Here is a 23,897-nt window from a genome sequence, read left to right as displayed (position 1 = left end):
AACAGCCCGCAGCTCCAACCTCCATCTATCAGTTCTCTCTCTCTCCCACTCTCAACCGCTAACTTACCTTCCAATATCCTTTCACAGTAGCCGTCAAATAATCAAAGCTTACTGTCTCACTTCCCTGTCATTCTTATATCGCATTTTAATCTAGAGCCACTAGAAGAGCTGACCGTCTGCTCCCTCTAGAGACTATCATAAAGCATTTATCTTGAAACCTATAACCTCCCTCGACAAATTTCTTTTCGTTTCTTGCCACAAGCTGAAATTTTCTTCCAACTAGTTACCCTCTCAAATCTACGTCAAATTCACTTAAAATCAATTGCTGGCGGCGTGACCAGGATGAGTCAACTTTGAAATTTTCAAGGGTTAGAAGAGACGGCCCATCACATTTACATGGAAAATAAACTACAGAGGTGGAAGACCTTTACGCCCCTCAAGAATATACATATACCTTTTCAATGAGCTACCTATCATGTCAGTGATTCGCGTCTGTTTAATGATACCGATGCTTACGGAGCCTTTCGAGGGTTTCAAGGTCCATACGCTGCGTCGCAGAAGCAGCCAGATATGTCTATTGTTCCTGTTGGCCAGGACCAATATGATGATCTGCCACGTTGAACACACTGAGCATTTTAACCGAAACATCTACCTCAATTTTGGTTGAGTCGATCGTGCTTATCAGCAACCTATTAACGGCAGTAGGAAATGAACTATTGACCATCCAGGTTAGAAGTCACCTGCTCAGTATACACGCTCTGGAAAATTCATACTCTCAGTCAACTACAACAAGGGCCTCACATCTGCATATATCACATCTATGGTGGCATGTCTCGGTTAGACAACGCCTAAGCTACTCGAAACTCAAGGCTTCCGTCAATGTTACTTAGGAAATAATGGTAACGGTAACAACATGATAGAATTACTGATGAAAGTGAAACATACCCAACCAGTAGGGCTCTATCGAAGTCCCAAGCAACCAAGAACAACAGAATGGTAACGGCAGCCAATGGGTCCGACAACACGTTTGGCATGACAGCGGCTGTAGCTGCAGCTGCTACCAGAAGTCCCAACGTCCATCCCAGCTGGCTGCTGTGTCAGAATTATTTGACGCAAAGAGAAATCTAGTTGGCATGGGTGGGCAGGCAGCAACTGGAGTTCAAAGTGGTACAAATTTGAACAGGCCAAAGCTTGACATAAATGACGATAGTGATGATGAAAAAGCATCATTATTGTTGAGAACAATGACAGCGGTGATCGTCATGGGTAAGCGAACAATCCAATGCCCATCACCATGAGTTTGGAATTTTAATTTACATTCATTCCTACGGAACATGAGGCTAAGGCCGGGAAGGCTTGATCGGAGCAATCGACCAATCTCGGCCAAGACAACTATTCAACTACTGTTACTCTCAAAATCACTTCATAGGAGAACTTTAGGATTGACCAGTGTCCAGACTTACATGGTATTTAAGGCCCGGGTCGAGAAATTGAAACCAACGGCTGGATAGTTTGTCTCGAAGACAAAAACACATATTCGAATAGGAGGATAAAAGAATCAGAAAGGAACTCACCTCAGACAAAGAGGAAATATTGTGCAATACACCTCAAGAGCCAACATCTCAGGACAACTTAATACTAACTTCGTCAGTTCAGAGCAATTTAGAGGTTATCCAGCAGGGTCTTATCTGGAGAGGCAGCAACGCTTCAAAAGCAACTGTGTGCTCGAACTACTCCTTTTATGACTGGACATCCCAGTACCGGGCATGCATTTCTTTTCTAGGTCGCCTATTTAGGACATCAATATGTAGGTCTACCATCCGAGAGTGGCCTCTGTGGGAAGGATTCTTTCTGGCAATGCTTCCTGCCCTCGAGGCACTGGGGAACTCGATACCCCGTTCTTTTGCAGATCCGTTGCAGGCTACTCCAGAGTCCAGGCCTCCAGCCCATACTTACTTTGGCTGCTGGTTTGAACCGTCCAAATCAGATCTCGGTCCGTACTTTGGACATTTGTTTTGAACTGGGCGGCTACTCCCGCAGAACGGCTTACCATCCGTGTTATTTGGCTTTTCAAAGTCAAGGCAGCATAATTATACATTCGACTACAGCAATGTCACCCTTGGAAGTTTCATTGCACGCTAATGATGCTGCACGAGAAAAAAGAACACATATGCGCATGGAGCTCTGCTGGACAGATGGTGCATAACAACCTGCGCCTATAGCAAGAGGCACTTCGATCCGGTTTCCGTAAAGCTACCTTCCCCGGCATGGACATTCAGGCGTTTCTTGCGTGGTCGGCCCTGAAGATGCTTGTCGCCAGGCCTAACGTTATTGTGTGCTAGTAGGTGAATTCTGCGTTGGCTTTGCTCTACTTTGTGCTACTTGCAGGGGATTTGTCGTGGGGTTGGGCTAACATCTTTGAAGATAACTTGCACATATTCGAACCTGGACGGGAGGGGCGTCACGGGAGCCAGAGGCCAGCCGAACCTCGGTACAAGAATACCGCCTAACACGCATAGAATGCAAACCGAACGAACGAATAGGGCATGATTCAATGACTTACGCAAGTGCTCTGTGTATCAGAGTAAGGATCTCGGTCAGCTACGAGAATATCGCCAAGGACGCAGAGAAACAAATGGTACGAACGAATAGGGCTATGTTTCCCCGATTCGAGCGTAAGTTATATGCAATCTCGACATTGAACTGGACTAATTCGACATTTCTAGGTTCTGACTGCGAGAACGGCGTTGCCTTCGAAGAAGCGGTAATTCGATTATTAGACTCGAAACATTACCGTGACGTTTCGGGGCCTTTTCGTTGTCTGTATCCCGTTATAAGCCCGTTCGATAGACAAGGTAGGAATTTCGCATTTCCTAGACTGACCAATTGTTAACGGTAATGGGGACTGGTTGAGCTTATTCCCGCGGCTCAACGGGCCATTGACCTCCGTGGTCTAATTTACTTCTCAGTGGCCTTGACAATGAATACCAGCCGCTCTCTGCTGTTGTCCCGGAAAAGTATGAGAGCAATTGGCCTGAGGACATGGTGTGAGCCTTGGGCTGCCAGAGTCACAAAGAGCTTTGATTTAGCTGCTATGGAATGTCCTATAGCTACAACACAAGAACTTTACATACCTCATCAGACTCATCCATTCGAGGGCCCAAAGTCTTCTTCTTCCCTGAAAGTGGGTGGATTAAACTAATCGAGGCGATTCGGACTCAATTAGAATTCAGTCCCAGTCAACAAATCCAGTCCGATCCGTTCTACTACCTTATAAAAAAGCGATGAATCTATTAAACACTTTCTCGCTGAAATTACCAGGGGTGTTTTACTTCCATATAATCGCATACACTATTGAAAGATTATGATGGGGGAGAAAGTGGCGGGATGATAGGTTTTACTAGTTAATAGTTAACGAATTAACGCAAAGGTCTGTTCGTGGTGCCTCTCCTGTAAGTAGCTGGTTCTTTGCCGGATGGTAGCAGCGAGTTAACGGGGTCATAGTTGTTGGGAGACGATTCGGCCGTGGAAGTGACTCCGGCTGAAGCCTTGGGTTTTGCTGTCCCCGTAAGTAGTTGGCCTATGGTCTCCGGTTCCTTGATGATAGGTCGCTACGTTCTGACAGCGCGTGCACGCGGTGCGTCAAGTTTTTGGTGCAAGAAGTAACCACTGAAAGCAATCCAGTGAATAGTTCAAATGACAAGTCAAATACACTTCTTGATAGTGAGAACACAGGCGGATAGCCAACTGAGAACACCCTTGGTTCGTTCCCGACCGTCTTCGGGAAGTGTTCTCGTTGCCGTGCGCACGGGAAAGCATGCGTGGCGGTCTCCCCCTGCTTACCGCGACGAGGTTATGGCGATGCGTCAGCTTTGCTGCTGGCGATCGCCCGACCTCTGAGATCCTCCCTCGCTTGCAAAAGTATGCTATCTTGTGCACTTTATCTATTTGAAATATCTACTAATCTACCACAAAAGTGCGATGTTCCCTCGTTGGAGAAAGACCGAATATCTTACTTGGACGACCTTCGCAAGCCTGGCCTAGAACAATCAAAGGCCAAGTGATTATATATGGTCGCTCTTGATGAGCAAGCTCGCACCTATTCTAATCTCTCTCACTTTGTTAAATCATATTTATGAGCTGGCGAAAAGAGGTCTCAAAAATCTGAACCACTTGATAGAATTGCTATGCGAGGCCCTTTGTAAAAGACTCTATGGTCCATACAAATGCACATACATCCAAAGCCGCTTGTTGAAATTTATCCTCTTTTCAGACTATACCTATAATATCCGCGCACCATCTTTCTCAAATCAATCAAACCCCCTAGATAAATCCTCGCCCCTCGCTGTTCCTAACCCACATCCAACTATACGCCCTCACACAAAACACACCAACCGATGAATCCAAAGAGAATCGAAAATAGTTTGCATATCTTCTCTCACGGCATGTGCGTCGATAGACTAGGTCAAGCGAATGCTGGAAACACCGAGTACTAGCGCGGCGGTGGACGACGTGGCACCGGGTCATGTCCGCTGGGTAAAAGAGGGTACCTGATATTCCCTTCGCATATCTCATTGCCAAAAAGCAAGCACAATGGAGAAAAAGAAAACAGTTTCAAAAACAAGGGGAATGATGTATATGGAGTACCATGGCCCATGAAATGCACATGTAGATGCATGAGGTATGAAATAACGAACTGGAAATACCCAGATATCATTCTGATTACCGAAAGAACCATGTTGAGATATCAAGGGAGAAAAATATGAAAACGGGATAAAAAAGACACTACATTCGAAGGGCCGATGCAGGGAAAAAAAGGAAAAAAAAGGAAACAAAACAAATACCGGCCATGGCTGTGGAAACGCTGTCCAGGCGTTTGAAGCAAAGCCGGGTTCTAATATCATCTTTGGTACTCTCCTATTGTCGATTTCCCAGATGTGTATGTTTCATTTCTTCGATCACAGACAGTTACAAATGTCACAGTCATAAGATTCGTGGTCCTCGTCATCATTCCGCTTTGCAGGGAAAAAAAAGAAAGAAAAAACAAAACGAATACTAAAATGAAGCGAAATAACGATAAAACAAACGCATATCGTGACTTGGTCAACGTCAAGATACCGGAAGCAGATAGTGAGTTCAAGGAAGTGTCAAAAGAGCGACAATAGTTGGATTGAAATAAACAGAACGCAGACAGAGCATTGTCGTTTCCTCGTTTCGTTTCGTGGTAGCAATATAGGCGTACTTCCATGTCATTAGTAGTCATGTGTCGTAGCCGATCATTATATGCGCCATTAGTGTTGCATTGATCGAATTAAATGGTCATTGACAGCATATACTTTTGCATATTGGATTTCGTATTACGTGGCATGGACAACCTCTCGAGTTGGCTGGTTCGCGCGTAAGACGAGTCTAGAGAGGAATTTATTCGATAAACAGTCAAAGTCGTTACGGTCGAACGTGGAGTTGGAGCGAGTGCGAAGGTAGGATTCTAGGCAAGTATGTGTAAGCAAGCAAGTTTTGGAAAAAGACAATTGCGTCCCAAACTTACCGTACTGGCGGACATGCTCCCGGACTTCAGTCATGGCATTGCAGACGTCTGGGTTGGAGTTGAGGAGGTGGTGATGCTCCTGCGAGTTCCATTCCGTGAAGGCGGGAAGCTTCTGCGAGATTGCTTGGAAAAGACCAACAATGACGCCAACTGGCGTGGTTTCCATATCAGTGCAGAACTTATTCACGGCCGCAGGATCCTACATGGCGATCAGTTAGTTACCCATGCGACAGGGTTTAGGAGAATTGGAAGAAACTTACAGGCACACGATAATGGCAGTCAAACTGCATTTCTTCCCACACAGCCAGCAATATCGAAGCAAGCATAAAGATAGTCGGCCAATTCTTGAGCTTCTCTCCGCTGTACACACTGGAATACAAGGCTGAGAGTTCCTCCAAGACATCCTTTTGCAAATCACGCCACATATTGGCCATTGCGCATTTTATTTGGAAATTGATCATGACCGGTGCCATAATCTTGCCATTGTACATCGATGACTGGTCTTCAACCTTTCCAACGAAGTCTTCCAATTCGCCAAGGCCTTCGACCATGGTAACGTGCATTGTCAGGTTGTATGCCAGAATCAGTTTGAGAGCCTTGCGAATCACTGGCATTTTGGTGCGGAAGTAGAACCGGAATGCAGTCTTGAGCATTTGTGTCAAGAAGGGTGTTCCTCCAAAGTAGTCGTCAACAAACCTCTCGAAACTGCCGTTTCCATCGATGTGCCTGTCGAGGTAATCGGAGAGCATTGCAGAGGATATACCTTCCATTCCGGCAGAGAGTTTCCCGGTTTTTAGTTCAAAGTTGTTTGGATTCCGCTGCAGTGACTCAACCCAGTCAATGTTGAAACAATCCTCATCGCGAACGTATACTTCTCGCGCCTTGACGGGAAGGACTTGGCCATAACCGTGCGTGATAAACAATGTCCGCTCGATATCAGAAAATCCGGTGATATTACCAACCGAGAAACCAAGAGTGACGTGGCGTTCGTAGTCGGCTTTCCAGTCCTTCATGAAATAGCCAATTTCTTTGATATCAATGCGAGTGCATGGAACCTGCCAGAGCCTGGCATGGGACGGTTTACATCCTGCGCATGGCTCTCCCTTGTCGCACTGTATAGTCGTAAAGGTCAGCTGTTTGCGTACCGTACCAGGCGAACACCACCACTTACCGTCTTCTTCAAGAATTTACATCTGAGGCATGCTCTCAATTTCCTAATTTCACTCGCTTGTTTTCTTTGGTCTGGCTTCAATGGACCCTTTCGCTTACCAACGCGCTTTTCCTTCTCAGGCTTGTTTGGATCGGTCTGCTTTCGAACCTTGGTATCTGCGTTCCTTGCGGCGATCGGGCTTTTGCGTGATGGCCTTCTGCTTGGTGGAGAACCAGCGGCTTGCTTGGGTGATCGCGACGAGGACAATATTCCTGACTTCTTGACGACTACTGGAATAGGTCGAGTGATCGAAAGAGGGCTGATTGCGGTTGGCGGCGACGAAGACGCATGGGACCCAATGTCCGATGATACTCTCCGCTGAAATGACACGTTGTATTCTGATTCAATGTTCGAGTCGGAAGACGTTGGCGAGTTCATCGCATGCGATAATTCCAAGAAGCTTCCAAACGAGTTGTGCGGGTTATGGTCCAGGTCGGAGTAGGATGACTCCGAAAGACTCCGGTTATGAAGAGTGTGCGTCGGATTGATGAACACATTTTGGTCATGGAAGTCCATCGATCGCCGGTTATCAATCAGCGTCCAACTGTTGTCGCTGGTGGAGCTGGTCAGCGACCTCACCTCGAGATACGTGTCGGTTGGAGAGCTAGTATCCGGGAGGTGATGCGACTGAAACATCTCCCCAGTACTATCGACGGGCGCGAACGACAAGTCCGGTTGGAACTCTTGCCAAGTGTAAGGCACCATGTCGAGCGGAAGATATGAACCGCTCAACAAGCCCGAATCCATGTGCCCAGTGACGGGCATGAGTCCCATTGGCGACGGTTGCAAGGACACATTGTAGGCGGATGTGAATGGGGTCTCCGCGGCGGTTGGCTGGGTTGTCGCATACTGAAGATGAGGATGAAGATGCTGGACGCCCCAGTCGGAAATCGGATTCTGGTCGTGGTGATTAAATTGATGACAGCAGGATTGCAGGGGCGAAACAGGCCTCTTGGGGTCTAATCGGGGCTGCGACACAGTCTGATCGATGCCCACAGGCGGCCATGTTGGCGTCTGAGACGTATCGTCGTGGATCATAGTCGAGGCCAATCAGCCCTTCGGTGGTCATTTTTACCTCAGCCATTGCCTAATGTGGCATTGGCGATTTGGCGATTTGGCGATATCACGAGGAGCGACTATACGACGTGAAGCAGGCGAGAGACGAGCGCAGAGCAGGGACGAGACGACGGCTGCGACAGCTGAACGGTGGAGGCCAGGTTTGGCGGCGAATGGGTGAACAGGTTCTCAGGCGCGGGTCTGTTCCTGTTGGGAGAGCTGAAGACCGCAGCAGAAGAGAAGGGTCGGAGACCGAAAAGAGCGAGAGAGAGCGAGATGTGAGGGGAGTGAGTCGGGGACGTGTGCTTTACTTGAGCGTGGGGAGACGAAGCGGCGGTGAGCGGCCGCGGGCTCTGGTTCGTCGGGGAGCGGTGGGGGCGGCTAGGGGGAGGAAGCTCTGGGCGGCCAACTCTGGAAACACGCCTAAGGGCCCCCGGATGTTTAGGCGTGACTGCGGGCGGGCTGCCGCTAAACTGCGCGCTCGGCGAAACTGTGGATGCGCTCGCTTGCCGGAGGGGCTCTCGCTCCCGCTTGAACTCCAAGACAACAAGTCCTCACAGGCTCGTCGCTCTCCTCCTTCGACTGACTCCGACGACGGTGATCGTAATCATTAATAACCAGTTGGTTACTCAAGCGGAGAGACAACCCGCTAATCCCATCCCGGAGGAAAAGAAGCAAAAGAAGGTTTCAGACCACCCTGCAGCACCGCTAACTGCCACGGCGTCCACGCCATTGGCGGCGCAGCCCTCCCCTCCAAATGCGTGCCATTGCCAGCTCATCGGAACCAAATCAGCTGGGAGGCGCTGCTCCATCTGCTGGAAGGACCGCACTCCAGCCATCCAATTATCACGTCGCAGCGTGACGGCTCGTGGGCGGACGGATCTCGATCTCACACGCACCTTGGCCTTGTCGGGAGGCTGGGATGTCGCAGAAGCGTTGAACCACGCACTCAACCGCGCCAAGCGCCACGCACTCGTCACCTGACGCACCCGGACCAGCATGCCTGGGATGCTGGTGACGCCGGCATGTTCTCGTCGTGTTGGCCCATGTCCGCAGCCATCACCACAAGGCAAGTTGTGTGATTCGGCCGTCTCTCCCATCCACGGACCACCAGGCGCGGATGGAACGGAGATGATGATCTGCGAGATCTTTTCTTTCGAACCGAGCCGCCGAGACAGATCTTTGGGGAAACACTGCTTCAACTTGGTGTCGGCGTTTTGCTCCCCGCCTCAAACACCCGTGATGGTACATAAAACTACCGAGTCCACAGTTACGACGGTGTGAGGAAGAAGGGATCTTGCTCTGGGATGCTCAAACTCCAAACCCCGCCATTGCTAACCCCATTTAGACCAGATATGCCCAGTCCCCAAGCTCGCTTCCCAGCTTCCATGACCCAGCGCCGAGATACAGGATATCCAGCAATTCTCCGACGTTTGCGAATTAAACCCGTCCAATAAGAGATCCACTGATGGATTCCAAGTATTAAAATTGGTCAAGGGTATCATGTCCATCTCCCGCTTTGGCGAATGACTTGCATGGATCCCTTCTCCGGAAAGCTCTGTGGTTGAACTTCTCACCATAGCGGTCAACCGTTGATGATTTCAAAGCATTGACGAAAATTGCAAGACCATCACTGAATGGACTTTATTCTTCTTTTCTTTTCGTGCTGCTGGTGCATGGCATATGTATGCACACCCTATGCATGACTTGCATCAAAGGCAGGTCCTGCCTGTCTTTTCTCCCTCATACAAGGACCTCTCTCCATACCAGATCCGAGTTTTCTTGCTCTTTTTCGGCTGGCGAAAAGCTCCAGTGACCCGCAGTAGGCTCTGGGCCAGCGGTTAATGATATCGGTGGCTGGGGCCCTCCTTCGACGCTCCCCGCCATTTTGTTGCCTTGAGCGGTTTGAACAATGAAAATTACCCTCGAGCCAGAATCCTTCCAGTCCCTTTCACCTCCCAAGAAGGGAAATATGGAGACAATTATTCTCGTTTTGGACACCGCTTTCTTCACATTATTCCCTTTTGGGCTCCAAGGCTTCACACTACCGCTAAAACAAGGTTTATTTGAAGAGACCGCTCTCGTCCTGATTTGGACAGGAACTCCAAAGGATTCTTGAGGAGCAGCCAATAACCCTAAGTCAAGCGCCTTGACGCCAATTTCGGTCACAAGCAACATCTCCTGAGAAGGCCGACGGAAAAGAATTTGCCACTTCCGGCGCTGTTCCAAGAGAGGTCGTTTCTTCAAGACAAGCAAATTTCTCGCACGAAGCAAATGCAGAATGTTAGGCATCGTGGCATATCCAGCAACAGTTAACGGAGAGCCGACCCGCCATCAAATCAATATTCAGTAATCCACTCTGTGCAACATTACAGAGGGACTGCGGCAAAATACTTGCTTTGTTTCTCCACGCCGATGTTAGGCTAACCACTATCCGGAGATAGCTGAGACTTGTGTATTGACCGCCTTCGTTGGAAGCCATATATTTCGCATTTTCACCCGTGCTCAAAGCGCAACGCCGATCATAATCCGCAACCATGATATGCGCAAACTGGTCAAGTGCCGCGATCAAGGGGCATGATTGAAACCAACGCACGACCTGCTATGCGACAGTCAATAGTTCGACGGATCATTTCAGCTTCTATCCTAATAAGACCGCCCGGATCTCAAACGCTGGTCCGATGCAATGCCAGATGCAGGAGAGGAGACCCACAAAAGGAGCCAATGTTACTATTCATTATTGATAATGTCGGATGCACGAGGTTTGCCTGGGGCTTCGACTGACCTAGACTCGTATCATACAGGGCCCACGATCGCCGCTTTCCGAAGCAGGGCGGGACTGCAAATATCCTTCATCACTCTGCTCAACGGTGAAGCGCATTATCACTGCAAGTATCCTGGCCAACGGGAACTGCGCGGTGTGCTAACTTGCATCTTGGTCCCGGATCTCATTTTTCTAGAGGCTTCGAAGGAGTTAGCGACCTTTTGTCAACGGGGGCTAAAAAAGGGGCCGGGAACTTACTTTTTTACCTGCTCGACGAAATAGGCAAACCTTGGAAAACGCTGGTAAGCGTATCTGGTGATACAGGGGATCATCATGTTCCTAGCTTCTGTTAGGACAGACCATCATTGAAAGGCTAGCGAGCCAGTGGAACGTGGTATCAGTGAGAGCTAGGGGAAATCCAATTCCTACATAAAGCAAAGGGCACATCGACCGGAGACACTGCCATGTCGACATAGACCATAGCGATTGAGCTGTGACGTGAAAATGAGATTTTGGCCAAAACGGCCTATTAGGCATATAAGTGATAAACCCAGTCCCCTTTGCTTTTTTTGGCCGGCCCGAGAGCTTGAGGGGAGGATAACTAGCAAGCCTCCCGTCTCAATTCTTTCAACGACCTATAATCGCGATATAGGGGCTAATTGGTTTCTAGGTGCAGCCTTTGGTCTGAGATTGGTACAACCTCATCCCAATTTCCAAGATCCTATTCATTACTCCAGTTGAAAGATACCGAGAAAAGCAGTACGTCCACATCTCTAACAGAAAGATGTTGGAACTAGCGACGTCGGAGGTAGAAAGAAGCATGACTTCAGCCCTACACACACCCATTTTAGTACTTCTACTATTCAGGTGTTTGCTAAAGAAATTTAACAGCAAAGATTGGCATCTGATCATTTCAAAGGCTAGGCTAGGAGTTGGTATAAGTCCCTGGTGATTGAAGTTCGTGGTCGTTCAATTATTGCAAGCTTGATTGGATGAAGTGTGTAACTACATCAAGGCAACCCACCTTTAGTTACTGAACTTCAGCATATAACTACTCCCTTTTCATTAGCTATTTGCCCAGGTGCTGCTCAGCTTAGAATTAATACAATGTCACTCTTCACATATCTAGGCGTTTTCCGTCATCACCCAATTCGTTGATTTTCATTTGGATATCATTCCTGGTTTGCAGCCCAAGCAGACCTAGTAAACTGATTTGGTGGAATTGGAATTGGCTGGTTTCGGAAAACTCGTTCTTGATAGTGAGACCAACCATGGTTCTCACTCCACACTCCAAAACCCGAGATAGTCAGCTAGTTAACTAACTACCTCACATCAATCTTCAAAACAATAGCTCCCAAGTAGCCATTAACAAAGAGGTTTCAAAAGAACAATAGCAACATCTCCCCGGTCCTCGCTGAGCTCGAAATTCCAGGTCCTATAATTGACGTTCATTTCTCTCCAAATGCCCGGGAATGCGATCTTCTCGTCGAAAAGTTCGCTTCCCCTCCATCAAAAACCACCCAGCTCAATCTAAGGCATCCGCAAAATCCACCACAACAGCCGCAGCCGTCCCCGGCAGCAGCACAAACACAGGCGGGGATCCATCTACATCACCTCTCTCGCACAAAAACCTACCCTCCAGAAGATCAGGCACTGCTCCAAAAATGGCCACGGAACAGCAACCGCCTCGACAAGGGGTGCCGTCCTTGTTCACTCAACCTCCCGTCGTCCGCAACGGCGCAGAGACCGAAACCACAAGGGCCCAGGATGAAACTGTCCAACAGTGCTTGCCGTTCTTGAAAGGCGTGGCTCCGACACTATATGGGCCCTTTAACGAACATGGGATTCCCAGTCTCTATCGAGATGCCCACATTGCCTTTCTGTACGATGCGCTCGAGGAGTATCCGGGCAAGTTTGTCGGGCTGGATGCAAGTCGTCCGTGGATGATGTACTGGGGTCTGGCTGGATTGTATTTTCTAGGAGAAGATGTTACGAAGTTTAGGCAGCGGTAAGTTGTGCATAGAGAAGATATGATATATGATGTTTTCGGCTTCCCTCTATGCTGTGGCAGCAGAAGATACCAAGTTTGCATGATGTAGTCGGCTTTTATACTTTTTCACCAGGCTTTTAGAGTCCTATCTCACTAAGAGGAATGCTTATGCTACCTATTAGGGTCATATCAACCGCTACGCCCATGCAAAATTCGACTGGAGGTTTTGGTGGAGGCCACGGCCAGATGTCACATTGTGCATCGTCCTATGCTGTGATTCTCAGTCTCGCCATGGTTGGTGGAGCAGAGGCGTTTGGTTTAGTGGATCGAATGGCTTTGTAAGTAATGCTCACGGCGACAACTTCCTCGCGTTTGGTTCATTTTCATGGCTAACATGGGCAAAGTTGGAAATGGCTCGGGCAATTAAAACAGCCAGACGGTGGGTTCCAACTTTGTCTTGGGGGCGAAGAGGATGTGCGGTAATACTTCCATTTCTTTCACCTTTTTGCCTGATACTAATTGCTAGCTAGAGGTGCCTACTGTGTGATGGTCATGATAGCATTGTTGGATTTACCAATCGAGCTACCTTCTGATGCGCCAGCAAGGCAATTCGGGTACGACACGTTTATAAGCGGATTGCCAGAATATCTTTCGAGATGTGAGAACTCACTCTTGTGGCATTAGCAGTATTCAAAGCTTTGGTCACTCACCTACCAAAATACTAGGTCAAACATTCGAAGGAGGGGTCTCTGGTGGCCCCGGCACTGAGGCACATGGTGCATATGCATTCTGCGCACTAGCATGCTTATGCATCATGGGAAGTCCTTGTGAGATGATTAACAAGTAAGTGAGGAGATAATAAAATAGAGAAAACACAGAGTTGACCGCGTTTAGGTATCTGGACGCCCCTCTGCTAATCTCATGGCTGTCTGCAAGACAATACGCCCCTGAAGGCGGTTTTGCGGGACGCACGAATAAGCTAGTGGACGGTTGTTACAGCCATTGGGTCGGAGGTTGCTGGCCTTTGATCCAGGCTGCTCTGAATGGCACGCAAGTAGATCCCGATAACCCCCAACCCAAATTCGGCAGCCTGTATAGTCGCGAGGGTTTGACGAGGTATATTCTCGGCTGTTGTCAATCTCCTCATGGCGGACTGCGTGACAAACCTGGAAAGTATGTGGTGCACGGCCCGCAAGCCTCTTGTGCTCTGAAATGATGATCACTGACATTTCCCACCCCGCAGGCCTGCCGATTCTTACCATTCATGTTACACCCTCGCAGGGCTCAGTAACACGCAAAATTACCACTTTGACACTGCCACTGGGCCCGTAGCGCGAGGTCCCTTCTCTTCAGCGTTTTCATGGTCACACATACCTATAACATCACCTACTGATGTTGAGCCCGACGGCGTTTTGTTTCACGAGAGAGATCGCCTCAACGTTACCCATCCACTCTTTGTTATTCCTCACTCAGCCGCAGAAGCAATGAGGTCTTGGTATGAATCGAACCCGATTCCCGAATGCAATCGCTTGTAATATTCCGAAAACGAGCGGGAAACTAGGAAGAGCTGGGATTAACCATGCGCGCTTCACACCGAGTGTTGAGAACGGGTATCATCAAAGGATACTCCTCCATTCTTCCATGTACATACTGTACATACATACATATCTGAAATGGAAAGGCCGGAAACTCTTGGCGTGGTAGACGAAAATCTCCCATCTTGCAACTCTACAGCGAACAATTCATGCCTGCTGGGTCTTTCATCGGCTCGAACTGTAACCAATGGTTTCCGAAGAGGTGTCCAGTATACTATGATCCTTGAACTCGACAAAAAAGCTCCATAGCTCTTTGTGTCTCCTAGTTCACTATCTAAACAAAATCCAGGAGTTGGGACCATGTTGCATGCCTAATCTGGTGTACAGGATTAAGTTCTGACCGTTGAAGTGAGGTATTTGTTCATGCCTTGGACATATCTTCGTTCTTTTCAAAACGTAGGATTGATTAAAAACTTCTTAGCCGTTTTGGGGGCGCGTCGCATATGCTTCCCCACTGCCAACTCATCATTGCATCCGATGCCTGTCACAGCGCATGCCTTGCCAATGTTCCTTAGTTTGAAAATCTCCCCGAAGATCGATCTGTGTGGAGGAGAACCAACACAAAAAAAAAAAGCTCTTCGTGTCATGGAGCCCAATCTCGCTGGCGATAGCCCCCCTTCTTTCCGGTGCCATATGAAAATTCCCGCCATCAGTTAACCCGACGGGCTGGTTCGTGCGTGACAGTCCTTTGGGATGGCCATTGCAGCGCTTCGTATCAGGAAAGTCAAATTTCTACTTCAGCCAATTTGGGGTGAGGGCCAACCAGGCTACGGGGTTGATTTTAGAATTGTCCTTCGAATCCCTTCACATAATCATGGCCTCTCTTTTCTAACCGCAGGGTTCGTCCCTTGTTTCCCTGAAATAATTCCCCGGTACGCGAAGGGGGTCTGAATGAGACGTCCGCATCCATCCTTTTAGTGCGTTTTGACCGGTGTTGGGGCGCAAGTGTTCGCAAAGCACTTAGTATGCGAGGTATGTATGCGTTAACAGTACTTTCCTGTTGGCCGTCGACTCTCGGGGTTGCGAGAAAATTTCCATTCGCAAGACACGATCCACAGCACAATTTATGGACTCGAGGGCGCCGTAATTTTCGCTTTTCCCAATGAGACCTTGCAATGATGAAGCGGATTTACACCATGTTCCATTTTTTGACCACGTTCCCCTATGGAATATTCCATGCTAAGATAGCTATTTGCGGCGGTACAAGGCACGGCCGTACGCAAACGCTAGGAATTGCCTCCTGGGCAAGGTATTCCGCTGCACTAGGGCAACGAAACAGGCACCGGTGGAAAGGCATGTCTTCTCTGAACATGACAAGGAAAAGGCAGCCATGTTAGTGTAAGCTGCCGTTGCTAAAGCCGGAACTATAGCGAAACAACCCCGACCTGCCGACCAATGGCTCTTGCTCCATCATGTCACAGCGGAAATGGTCAGAGGACTTACCAGCCGGGAGGGTAACAAGTTGGCGCAAGAGCCTGCTGAAAGAGTCGAGTTAGCACCATGTTCCTAAATCCATCTTGCAGTTAGTAGCTGAGCCGTCTATCCCTACGGCAAAGGTAGATGTGAAGTTGAGAGTCGACACCCGCACCAGACGAAAAAGGAATGTCGGGCCGATAAAATTCCGTAAATACAATCAGCGAACCAATCGGCTTTGATTAAATAACATATTAGTCAGATCCCACGACTTGCTGGTTTGTGGAAAGTTTAGCCGAGCCGCTTGGACTTCCACCGAGAATGTTGCATTTCACATTTTGCTGTGCGTCTCAAGAACGCCGTTGTTGACCAAAGCCACTCAACGTTTGCATTGAAATCGGAGGATTGATTGCGGTTTCTTACTCCAGGAAATGCTAATAGACGTAAGTGAGTGAATGCCCGGTGACTCCCCTATGGGACCTTGAAAGTCCCTACCACGAGGGAAGGTCGAAGTCTATTAAGAATTCGCAACGAAAGTGGAGGGATCGATATAGACTTTATTCCCCGGATGAGTTGTCTGCCTGGCGTGAGAATCTGCCAGGGGTCTCGCAGACTTCTGAGCGCGATTTGCGCAGCGTTGAACATGCGCCATGCCAATGTCAAGCCAGGAGCGGAGTTTGGGCCTGCGATGCCTGCTCGAGATGGCGTCAAAAAGTCCACTGCATACATATCTGCGGGGTTTCTCTCTTTATCCCGCTGCTCGCTGCTTTTAGCTCTGCTCCGCGCAGACATTTTACCGACGGTAAGCCTGATTGCTGCACGCTGACGATACGCGATCCTCTCTGCAGCAAACAAGTGGGCCGATGGACACTTGTTCAAGCGTCAGTCCTCGACACAGAATTCACCAATCTCTCGTTTTCAAGATCGTCAGCGAATCAAATCTTGGTAGGCTAGCAAGGAAGTTCTTCATGGTCAAGCTCCTCACTGGCGAGGAACCATGCCAACACATCAAAGGCAAAAAAGGAGCCGTTTCCACACAACTGAACAGAAAATCGCGATTTTCCCGATTTCTCTCCATGCTTGCCTGTTGGTTTTCGAAGGCGAAACCATATCTTGAATCGGTCGATGGAAGGTCGATTCTGATAGCCAGGGTTCCTTATTATATCATTTTCGACCCCCACCATGGCGGACGGTTGAAGCTGCATTAAAACACGCTTGCTTCGCTGTCTTTCTGCAATGACACACCCTCAAATTTCTTCCCTAAAGGACCATAGGCGCTAAGTATCGCCTTGATTGTTCGGTTCATTTAACAATTTCGTGAACTGCCTCATTCTCCTTCCCATCTTCTTCGAAGCTGTTCAATGGTTGTGGCGTTGGGCACCAAGGACAACTGTCAATCGTTTTAGCTTGCTATCACCTCTTTCAAACCAGACATTGGGTACCTTTGCAAGGCGAAGCTAAGGACGATCATCGGGTATCAAACAAAAATAGCATACCCTCTCAGCTCCGACGGAGTGGGAGATCCTCCTCATCAAAATGTACTACATTCTCTACCTAGCGAGTATGTTGCCCTATCTTCGAGTTCTTGTCTTTTTAGAGTAATTCATCAGCATGCCGTTCTTGTACCTGGGGCCTAAGTGCCCAACGTCGGAGTTTGAAATTGTACCAAGTACCTGTTTGACGAGTTTCGTCCCAAGATGTTGATCTCCCAACATGCAACTCCGTTTTCCAGTCAATTGATGAGCTCCCAGTCTTGGAGCTATTGCCAATGCTGCTATGTTCTTGTTGAAGATCCAAGCCTTTGTCGAACCTATGCAAATAATGCACTAATCCATCGTTATACCCCGGAAATTTTGATGGTTTATTTTGGTTCTCGCCCTACCACGGATCTATGACGTTGCGCAACCAATAACATGACTTGCTTTTTTCAACCACAGGCCTCTGCCGCCGTCGCCGTTGGCCGGAACCCCTTTACGAGCCGTACGGCGGAGCCGCGGGGTATACCTGTGTAGTCCGCGTCAACAATCGTGAATACCAAACCGACACTGTTTGCGAAACCGAAATGCTTGCGCGAGAGAATGCAGCGATGCGCGCCTACCTGATTTGCCGGAATTTCTCTGTCAACGATGGAATGTATCCCGCTGGTCACGATCATGGGGGAATAGTACAAGGGATTCCGGTTGCCATTGGTACTGGTCGAGGAAGCCGCTGTAGCGATGCGGACTCGTCAACAAGCGAGGGTAGTCGGAGCGGGGGAAGCAGCCCGCAAAGTTGTGAAGGGAATCGGATTGGTGCAGCTCGTCAGAGCTCTGTACCAACCAGAGCACTGCAATTTAAACCCCGGGGACTCTGACACCCGTCTTTTGACTATACTCTACGGCAATCCAAAGTCCCCTGGATCCATCCTGACGATGTTAACGATTTACGACGAAAATGAGGCGATCTATGTTGTGATAACCGCATTGCGCTTTTGTCCTGATTCCAGTTTTCACAGCCTCCCTTCTTGTTAGACGGGTTTTACAGCACTGTCTCAAATAATGCCATGGCAACAAATATGGCTTACCCTCTTAACAGTTGATGATGACTTGACGATTTCATAGAATTTGATAACCGTGTCTCGTCGCCGAGCTGCACGTTGCGATCATAGCGTTGGGCTGGTTTCTTGTTCACCTTTCTCTCCTTTTTATCCTTTGATGTTTACCAATGGCTATCGAATGTTAAGAGTGATGAGATAAATGTAACCGGCAATAAAATGACGACTTTTTCTATTATTACTTCTGTATCTAAACTGCTAGTTATGTCTATGGATGAATATCCGCCATGTAGAGTGGCTGGCAGAGGTTCAATATTATTTGCGTAGCATGTAGACAAACACTGCGATTAGTTTTAGTAATTATTCCCAATTAATACGGAGACCGGGATATGTCCTATAACTATATATTTTGTTCCACCTTGGTGATCGAGTTATGATAAATAAAGGTCGCCTTTTGAGAACTCCTGGTGGGCTGTCAAACAGTGCAAACAAATAGGTCCACTTTTGCCCACCTTTGAGGACGTCAAGAGACGTCGAGAGACATCAAGGACAATTCTCCCTCCGAAGAAGCCCTTCACTATTGACCTCCTGGAGAACTGGAACGGTTCGTTGTTATTTTGTCAACATCCATTGCGCTGCGACCCGCTGCTTCCGTTCTCTCATTATCCAACGCACGTTATCACGACGGTCGACTTGATCCCGTTACCAACTCTTTGACCGGTTACTGTTGGAGGATACATCGTACCTACATAGTAACCCTGGGGGAAAAAAGGACAATTCCTACCATGGCTACCACTTGAAATATACAGTTGAAGGAGTCGCGATGCTACCCGGGTATCATTGGCTTCTCCTTAAATGAGTGCAGGCGGCTGATTTTCCGAGGATTAACGAGACCAGTGGCGTTCCTTGTGCAGTACTCCGTACACACGAAACGTCTCTTTTTGCAGCAGCCAAGAATCAGAAACTAAATAGTGCCGGCGGAAACACAGTGCCCGAAACAGCGAGAAGCCACTTCGGTTGAGATCACGATTACAACGGTTCATACTGTGCAGATATGCGTTGGACCCCAACGATAAATGATATCTATTCGAAAACAACGATAGCCTTTTGGAATTCGAATCTGTGTAAGACTAGATATCAACCGGGCAACGTGCGCAGCGCGAATGTAAAGAAACCAAAATAGGGCCCGACGTCGGGTAAACCGTGGCATACCGACAAGGGCGAAGTTGAACGAGAAAAAGGTAAAAAGGGAAGCACGCGTGGAATTCCAAAAAGGGCCAACATCCGTGGAACTCAAACACCGTGGCTGCACCGTTCATGGTGATGTCTTTCTCAGCACAACACCATATCTCATGACCAGACCCACACGCTCAAGATACACATGGACTTTCAACGGGCGCCATTCCGTACAGGATCGTAATACCCCATGGTCCTGGGCTGTGTCTCGTTTCCTGTGGTGGCACTCTTGCCCCCTTTCGATTGGCCATGACCTAGAGAGCAGAATAAATATCAACCCGGAAGGCTATTTATTTGTAGCGAGTATGGGATGCATTACCTGAATTATTCCCAGAGTTGTTATTGTCGTCGTTTTTCCTTCTGTTGCGGTTATTGCGAATATCCCTTGAGCGGAAAACGCTGTACAACAACCATCCCGTTACCCAATTAGGGCCATATTCGCCATTGGTAGCGCCGCGATCGAACAATGGCCGAGTGACAGGTCCAGCGCGCCTCCAAATCTCCAATATGCCCCATTGCTGTCTATCTGGTCGGATATGATGCCAGAAATATGGTGGCCCTACTCCAGGAGTGTTTCTTATATTCTCCAGCAAATCTGAATTGCCTTGGTTCATCTGATTGTATACGGCAATAGCCTCGTCCTAGCATACAGTCCGGGATTAACCTTACTTACAGCACCGCCACAGTGGACTAGAAGACACTCACTCTCATTGCGCGATACAATGGGTCATGCTGAGGATTACTCGCATCGAGTCCGAGTGCATGCATGAAATCCTCTTTGGATACTCGTGGCCCAACTGGCGCGCTCATTTTTATGGATTTTCCAAAGGATATTGACCAGCGTGCATCAAGGGAAAGGGTTCAAGTGCATATATACGACCAGATCGAATGACAGCTCAATTCAAGAAGCACGAGAAGCAAATTGCAACGACTCGAAGCCTGGGGGAAAAAAGGGATTTTATGCGGCCATGTGCATACTTTATAGTTGGCTCGTCGGGAAGAGATCACACTGATAGCAACGATTCTGCAGCGTTCCTCGGCATACGACTTTCGGTTTCCTTTAATACAAGTTGAAAGAAGGTTGGACGCCAGTTCCTGCTTGATTACCTTACCGCAACTCACAGGGAGATGGGCTTGTACTGGGTACTTGATGCATCAAAGAAGACCATATGCAATCAGGTTCCGTCTTGTTCTTTAACCTTACAGCCAAGATGGAAAGCTCGGACAGGATCGCTCCCATGCCAGCAACTCTCAATCAGAAGGCGAAGCTTCAGGGTTAATGCAAAATGCGCCACATCGGTCCGTAACCATACCGTCGGATACTTGACGAGCGAGTTGGCACACTGGATAAGCCGAGAGAAAGAAAATCTCTGCGGGTTATTTTTGCTTATTCTCATTCCCCTTCGTTTCGAGGATTGTTGTGAAATACACTCATTCTTTTCAACCGAACGCTCATGAAGGGTAGTGATATCCAACAGCACTGAAAGCATTGTGGTTCATACCCCAAATAAGCCGTTGTGCAAATCACACATGTGCTACACCCGCTGCAGTATTACTTTGCGCTGGCTAGTTTTCTCAATGTGGCACTTGCACCTTTGACAACGGCTTTGATAGTGAACCCACTCAACCCGTTCCGCCCATTCCCTTCAAATAGGAACGCTCATTTCCCACTCACCATGTCGACGTCAACCCCCGATATCCTACCCTCCAATCGCCGTTGAGATGTCCTTTTTCGCTAATCCTGGCCCCGCGATGTATTTGCCATGGCGCTATTCCATACTTCCCTTGAAGTTCGACGATCTACACTGACATAGTTAACTAACTAGCTCAACAAGAAATCGACATTGATATTTTATGATAGCATCGTTCAGCCACCGCCAATAATGCTACCTGCCTTTTTTTCTCTTTTCATCAAACCCTTTTTCCCGCTCAAATACCGGGAATAATTGCAACGCAAACACTTGCAGATAAACTACTGCACGGTGCAGGGGCTCGGACTTGCGCTACCATGGAGCATTCGGCAATATGGTCACATTTCCCTACCCCTTCAGTCATCATGCATTAAGGCGAACGATCTTACGTTGCTATCCAGACTATGCATCGGAACTCACACCGTGCCCAGTCGTTTATTGGTCCCGCGTTCGCGTCCTTCCTCGTATGGAACTTTTCTCGGAGTGACTAGCTGGGCCTTCGGGATGTCTTCACGTTTCATGCCCACTTTGCATAATCGAAGGATTGACAGAATGACTGGCGATCGGCTACTTTAGCTCGATTTTAGTAATGGACCCGGGTTGAGAGAACTGCTGCGGATTTGGAATCGGCCTGCGAATGATTCGCCTTGGTCCAGGATCCGATGCGGCGGTTCAGTCTAATTGGATCCGAGATCGTAGGCCGACCAAAAAGCGAAAGGGTGGGCATCCGTGGTTGGAATCATCCACCCTCTGTTCAGCGGTTGCATCTATCTTCCTCGCAAAAGTCTGGTGATCGTTTGACTGAGTTAAAATATTAATTCTGAACTTTTCGTTTGTCCTGTGGTGTGACCTGTCAAGCTCCAGCGTCTCGCCGCCATGAGTCAAAGCGTGGATGTGGTACAGTCAATGTAAGTTACCTCTGTGGAAGCGAGGACATCAACCAGTGTCACTGTAAAGGCTTTTGAAATCAATGTCTCCCCCTCCTTTCATTTCCTGCCCCAGGGCTCTCCCGCCTTTACATCATCTCGGTAGCCTTGCTCCAATAGGGATGAAGTTGGATATTCTTCCCCTGGATCTCGCTCTCTAGCATTGGCGATCTCGCCTTCTGAACCCACGTTTTAAGGGTTCACTCTTGACGGCAACAGGGATATCAAAGCAGTCTACTGCGTGGGTGGTTAGGCGTTCTCTAGATTACTACCCAACTGCAGTATTACTCCGCCTTCCAGCCTGGTCTATTTTTCCTTGCCCCCCGTGCTACAACGACGTAGGCGGCATCAGTGCTTCTGCTTACCCCGGGCCTTCGACAAGCGGAGGTAGCAGGAGAACGTCATGTGACTAGATCTTTCGCCTTGGTGAGCTGAGACGCTCCTTGCCCGATATTTTGCAGACTGTGTGACTGATAGCCCGTGTGATACCTGTAGATCGGGATGATGTTTTACCTTTGCTTTACCACCCCGCACGTTCCCGTATGCTGGCCAATTAACTGCTTTAGGAATAGAAGCTTCGAGGCCCTTTCTTTGCGGTGTGACGGCTCAAGGAGACTGCCCCTCTTGTATAAAAGACGGGAGCGAAGAAAAGGGGCGGCTACACCCCGATGCATCGCGGGACCTTTCCCGACTTCCGATCCATACTGACACTTCGTGGGACGACGGCTTCCCAGACACCCTTTCATCAGTTGGAAATGTAGGTAATTGTTTTGAAAGTGACTCTTGTGGTCTCTGCTGGTGGTATCAAGTACATCGGCATTGCGCCTCGATCGTCGGCATTATCCTTCTGGTACGCGTACAGTCAGGCAAATTCACAAGGTCGGTATAATGAGCATCCTTACTTGAGAGATGATCCATAGGGAACAATTTTGCTAAGCAAAGCCCCATCGAGGATAATGGAACTGGACAAACCTAGGCATCCCAATTGCAAAGAAACTGGGTCATTCAGCTTGACTCAACTATAATGGCCCTGTTAATAAAAGCAGCATTTTTGCAGGTTTATTTCCAACTACCCTTGATCAGCCATGTGGCCATTTTTACATTGGGAGAATTCTATCAAAGGCTATAACCATTCACTCACCTTCACATTCAATGCAGTCGGTGAATACTTTCGATCCCCGTTCACGCATAGTATGGCCACTAGCGTGATCAACTGAGGTATAAAAGGAGCGAGAATCTCTCTCTTTTCGCTTTCTCAGTTCCTACTAACTACCTTGTACTAGTAGCTTGCTTTGATTTTTGCTTATGCTTGGGTGCTCCTATATCATAGCTACTTGATTTCTATCAATATTGAGAACCTTCCTTCACAATTCTTCTCTCCTGTTTCCCGACATCTCCGATACGACCTTACGCGCAGCACCACTGATATAATAAACAATCCTAAATACCCAATCTAATGCTATTCAAATCCCCTTAATGCTTTAGCAGCTATCGACGCTGCTGCTTGGTTTATTTCTCAGTATTTCTTGAGATCCGCCGGCCTTTAGGCTAATCAAGGTACGCTCTCCATATGTTTCCCTGGGATTTTTACATTTCTACAGTCACTTATTATTGGATTTGATTCTAGGCTTTAAACAATATAAGATTCTTATCAGCAGCCGACTTCTAGTTGAACACCATTAAGTACAAAGCGCGGCTTACTGTTCTACTATTTCACAAACAGGTTTACTGTTTGGACCCTATAGAGTTGAATGCAAGATCAAAGTGACGTGAAGGTGGTGTGGAAGTGACGTGATCACACCTTACAGCCTACAGCTTCTCATACTATAAAAGAGGCATGATATCCTGGTTTATATGAAGGACCTGGGCTTTTTAACTTGTCTAGGAGCAAGAGTGTGCGCCGTGTCTGCTTGTCTGTGAGTGCAGTTGATGCAA

At 48.2% G+C, this 23,897-nt stretch overlaps 8 protein-coding genes across 8 annotated transcripts; 4 read left to right on the top strand and 4 right to left on the bottom strand.

Annotated features, from left to right (window-relative positions):
• Positions 1-2,554: 2,554 nt before the first annotated feature.
• UREG_00589 (uncharacterized protein) lies at positions 2,555-4,064 on the top strand (the record flags this gene model as incomplete). The annotated part of the gene is made up of 5 exons (XM_002541029.1): positions 2,555-2,675; positions 2,727-2,855; positions 3,412-3,452; positions 3,505-3,567; positions 3,978-4,064. The coding sequence occupies 5 exons, from the start codon at positions 2,555-2,557 to the stop codon at positions 4,062-4,064; spliced, it is 441 nt and encodes a 146-aa protein (XP_002541075.1).
• A 1,293-nt stretch (positions 4,065-5,357) lies between these two features.
• Positions 5,358-7,796, bottom strand: UREG_00588 (uncharacterized protein; the record flags this gene model as incomplete). Its single annotated transcript, XM_002541028.1, has 4 exons — positions 5,358-5,488; positions 5,549-5,747; positions 5,809-6,660; positions 6,720-7,796. The coding sequence occupies 4 exons, from the start codon at positions 7,794-7,796 to the stop codon at positions 5,358-5,360; spliced, it is 2,259 nt and encodes a 752-aa protein (XP_002541074.1).
• Positions 7,797-8,443: 647 nt separating this feature from the next.
• Positions 8,444-8,914, bottom strand: UREG_00587 (uncharacterized protein; the record flags this gene model as incomplete). The annotated part of the gene is made up of 1 exon (XM_002541027.1): positions 8,444-8,914. The coding sequence occupies one exon, from the start codon at positions 8,912-8,914 to the stop codon at positions 8,444-8,446; it is 471 nt and encodes a 156-aa protein (XP_002541073.1).
• Positions 8,915-9,557: 643 nt separating this feature from the next.
• Positions 9,558-10,106, bottom strand: UREG_00586 (uncharacterized protein; the record flags this gene model as incomplete). Its single annotated transcript, XM_002541026.1, has 1 exon — positions 9,558-10,106. One exon carries the CDS (start codon positions 10,104-10,106, stop codon positions 9,558-9,560), a length of 549 nt encoding a protein of 182 aa, XP_002541072.1.
• A 1,944-nt stretch (positions 10,107-12,050) lies between these two features.
• Positions 12,051-14,103, top strand: UREG_00585 (uncharacterized protein; the record flags this gene model as incomplete). The annotated part of the gene is made up of 6 exons (XM_002541025.1): positions 12,051-12,586; positions 12,751-12,906; positions 13,099-13,226; positions 13,294-13,411; positions 13,568-13,741; positions 13,812-14,103. 6 exons carry the CDS (start codon positions 12,051-12,053, stop codon positions 14,101-14,103), a joined length of 1,404 nt encoding a protein of 467 aa, XP_002541071.1.
• Positions 14,104-17,112: 3,009 nt separating this feature from the next.
• Positions 17,113-17,929, top strand: UREG_00584 (uncharacterized protein; the record flags this gene model as incomplete). Its single annotated transcript, XM_002541024.1, has 2 exons — positions 17,113-17,137; positions 17,514-17,929. 2 exons carry the CDS (start codon positions 17,113-17,115, stop codon positions 17,927-17,929), a joined length of 441 nt encoding a protein of 146 aa, XP_002541070.1.
• A 1,569-nt stretch (positions 17,930-19,498) lies between these two features.
• Positions 19,499-20,155, bottom strand: UREG_00583 (uncharacterized protein; the record flags this gene model as incomplete). The annotated part of the gene is made up of 3 exons (XM_002541023.1): positions 19,499-19,599; positions 19,665-19,986; positions 20,051-20,155. 3 exons carry the CDS (start codon positions 20,153-20,155, stop codon positions 19,499-19,501), a joined length of 528 nt encoding a protein of 175 aa, XP_002541069.1.
• Positions 20,156-22,630: 2,475 nt separating this feature from the next.
• UREG_00582 (uncharacterized protein) lies at positions 22,631-22,938 on the top strand (the record flags this gene model as incomplete). Its single annotated transcript, XM_002541022.1, has 3 exons — positions 22,631-22,719; positions 22,772-22,812; positions 22,883-22,938. The coding sequence occupies 3 exons, from the start codon at positions 22,631-22,633 to the stop codon at positions 22,936-22,938; spliced, it is 186 nt and encodes a 61-aa protein (XP_002541068.1).
• Between the last annotated feature and the right edge of the window lie 959 nt (positions 22,939-23,897).

This window comes from Uncinocarpus reesii, genomic scaffold (genome assembly GCF_000003515.1).
Source record: "Uncinocarpus reesii 1704 scaffold_1 genomic scaffold, whole genome shotgun sequence".
NCBI classification, from domain to species: Eukaryota; Fungi; Ascomycota; class Eurotiomycetes; order Onygenales; family Onygenaceae; genus Uncinocarpus; species Uncinocarpus reesii.
The sequence above is the reverse complement of the archived record's forward strand: the minus strand, read 5'-3'. Positions and strand labels throughout refer to the sequence as shown.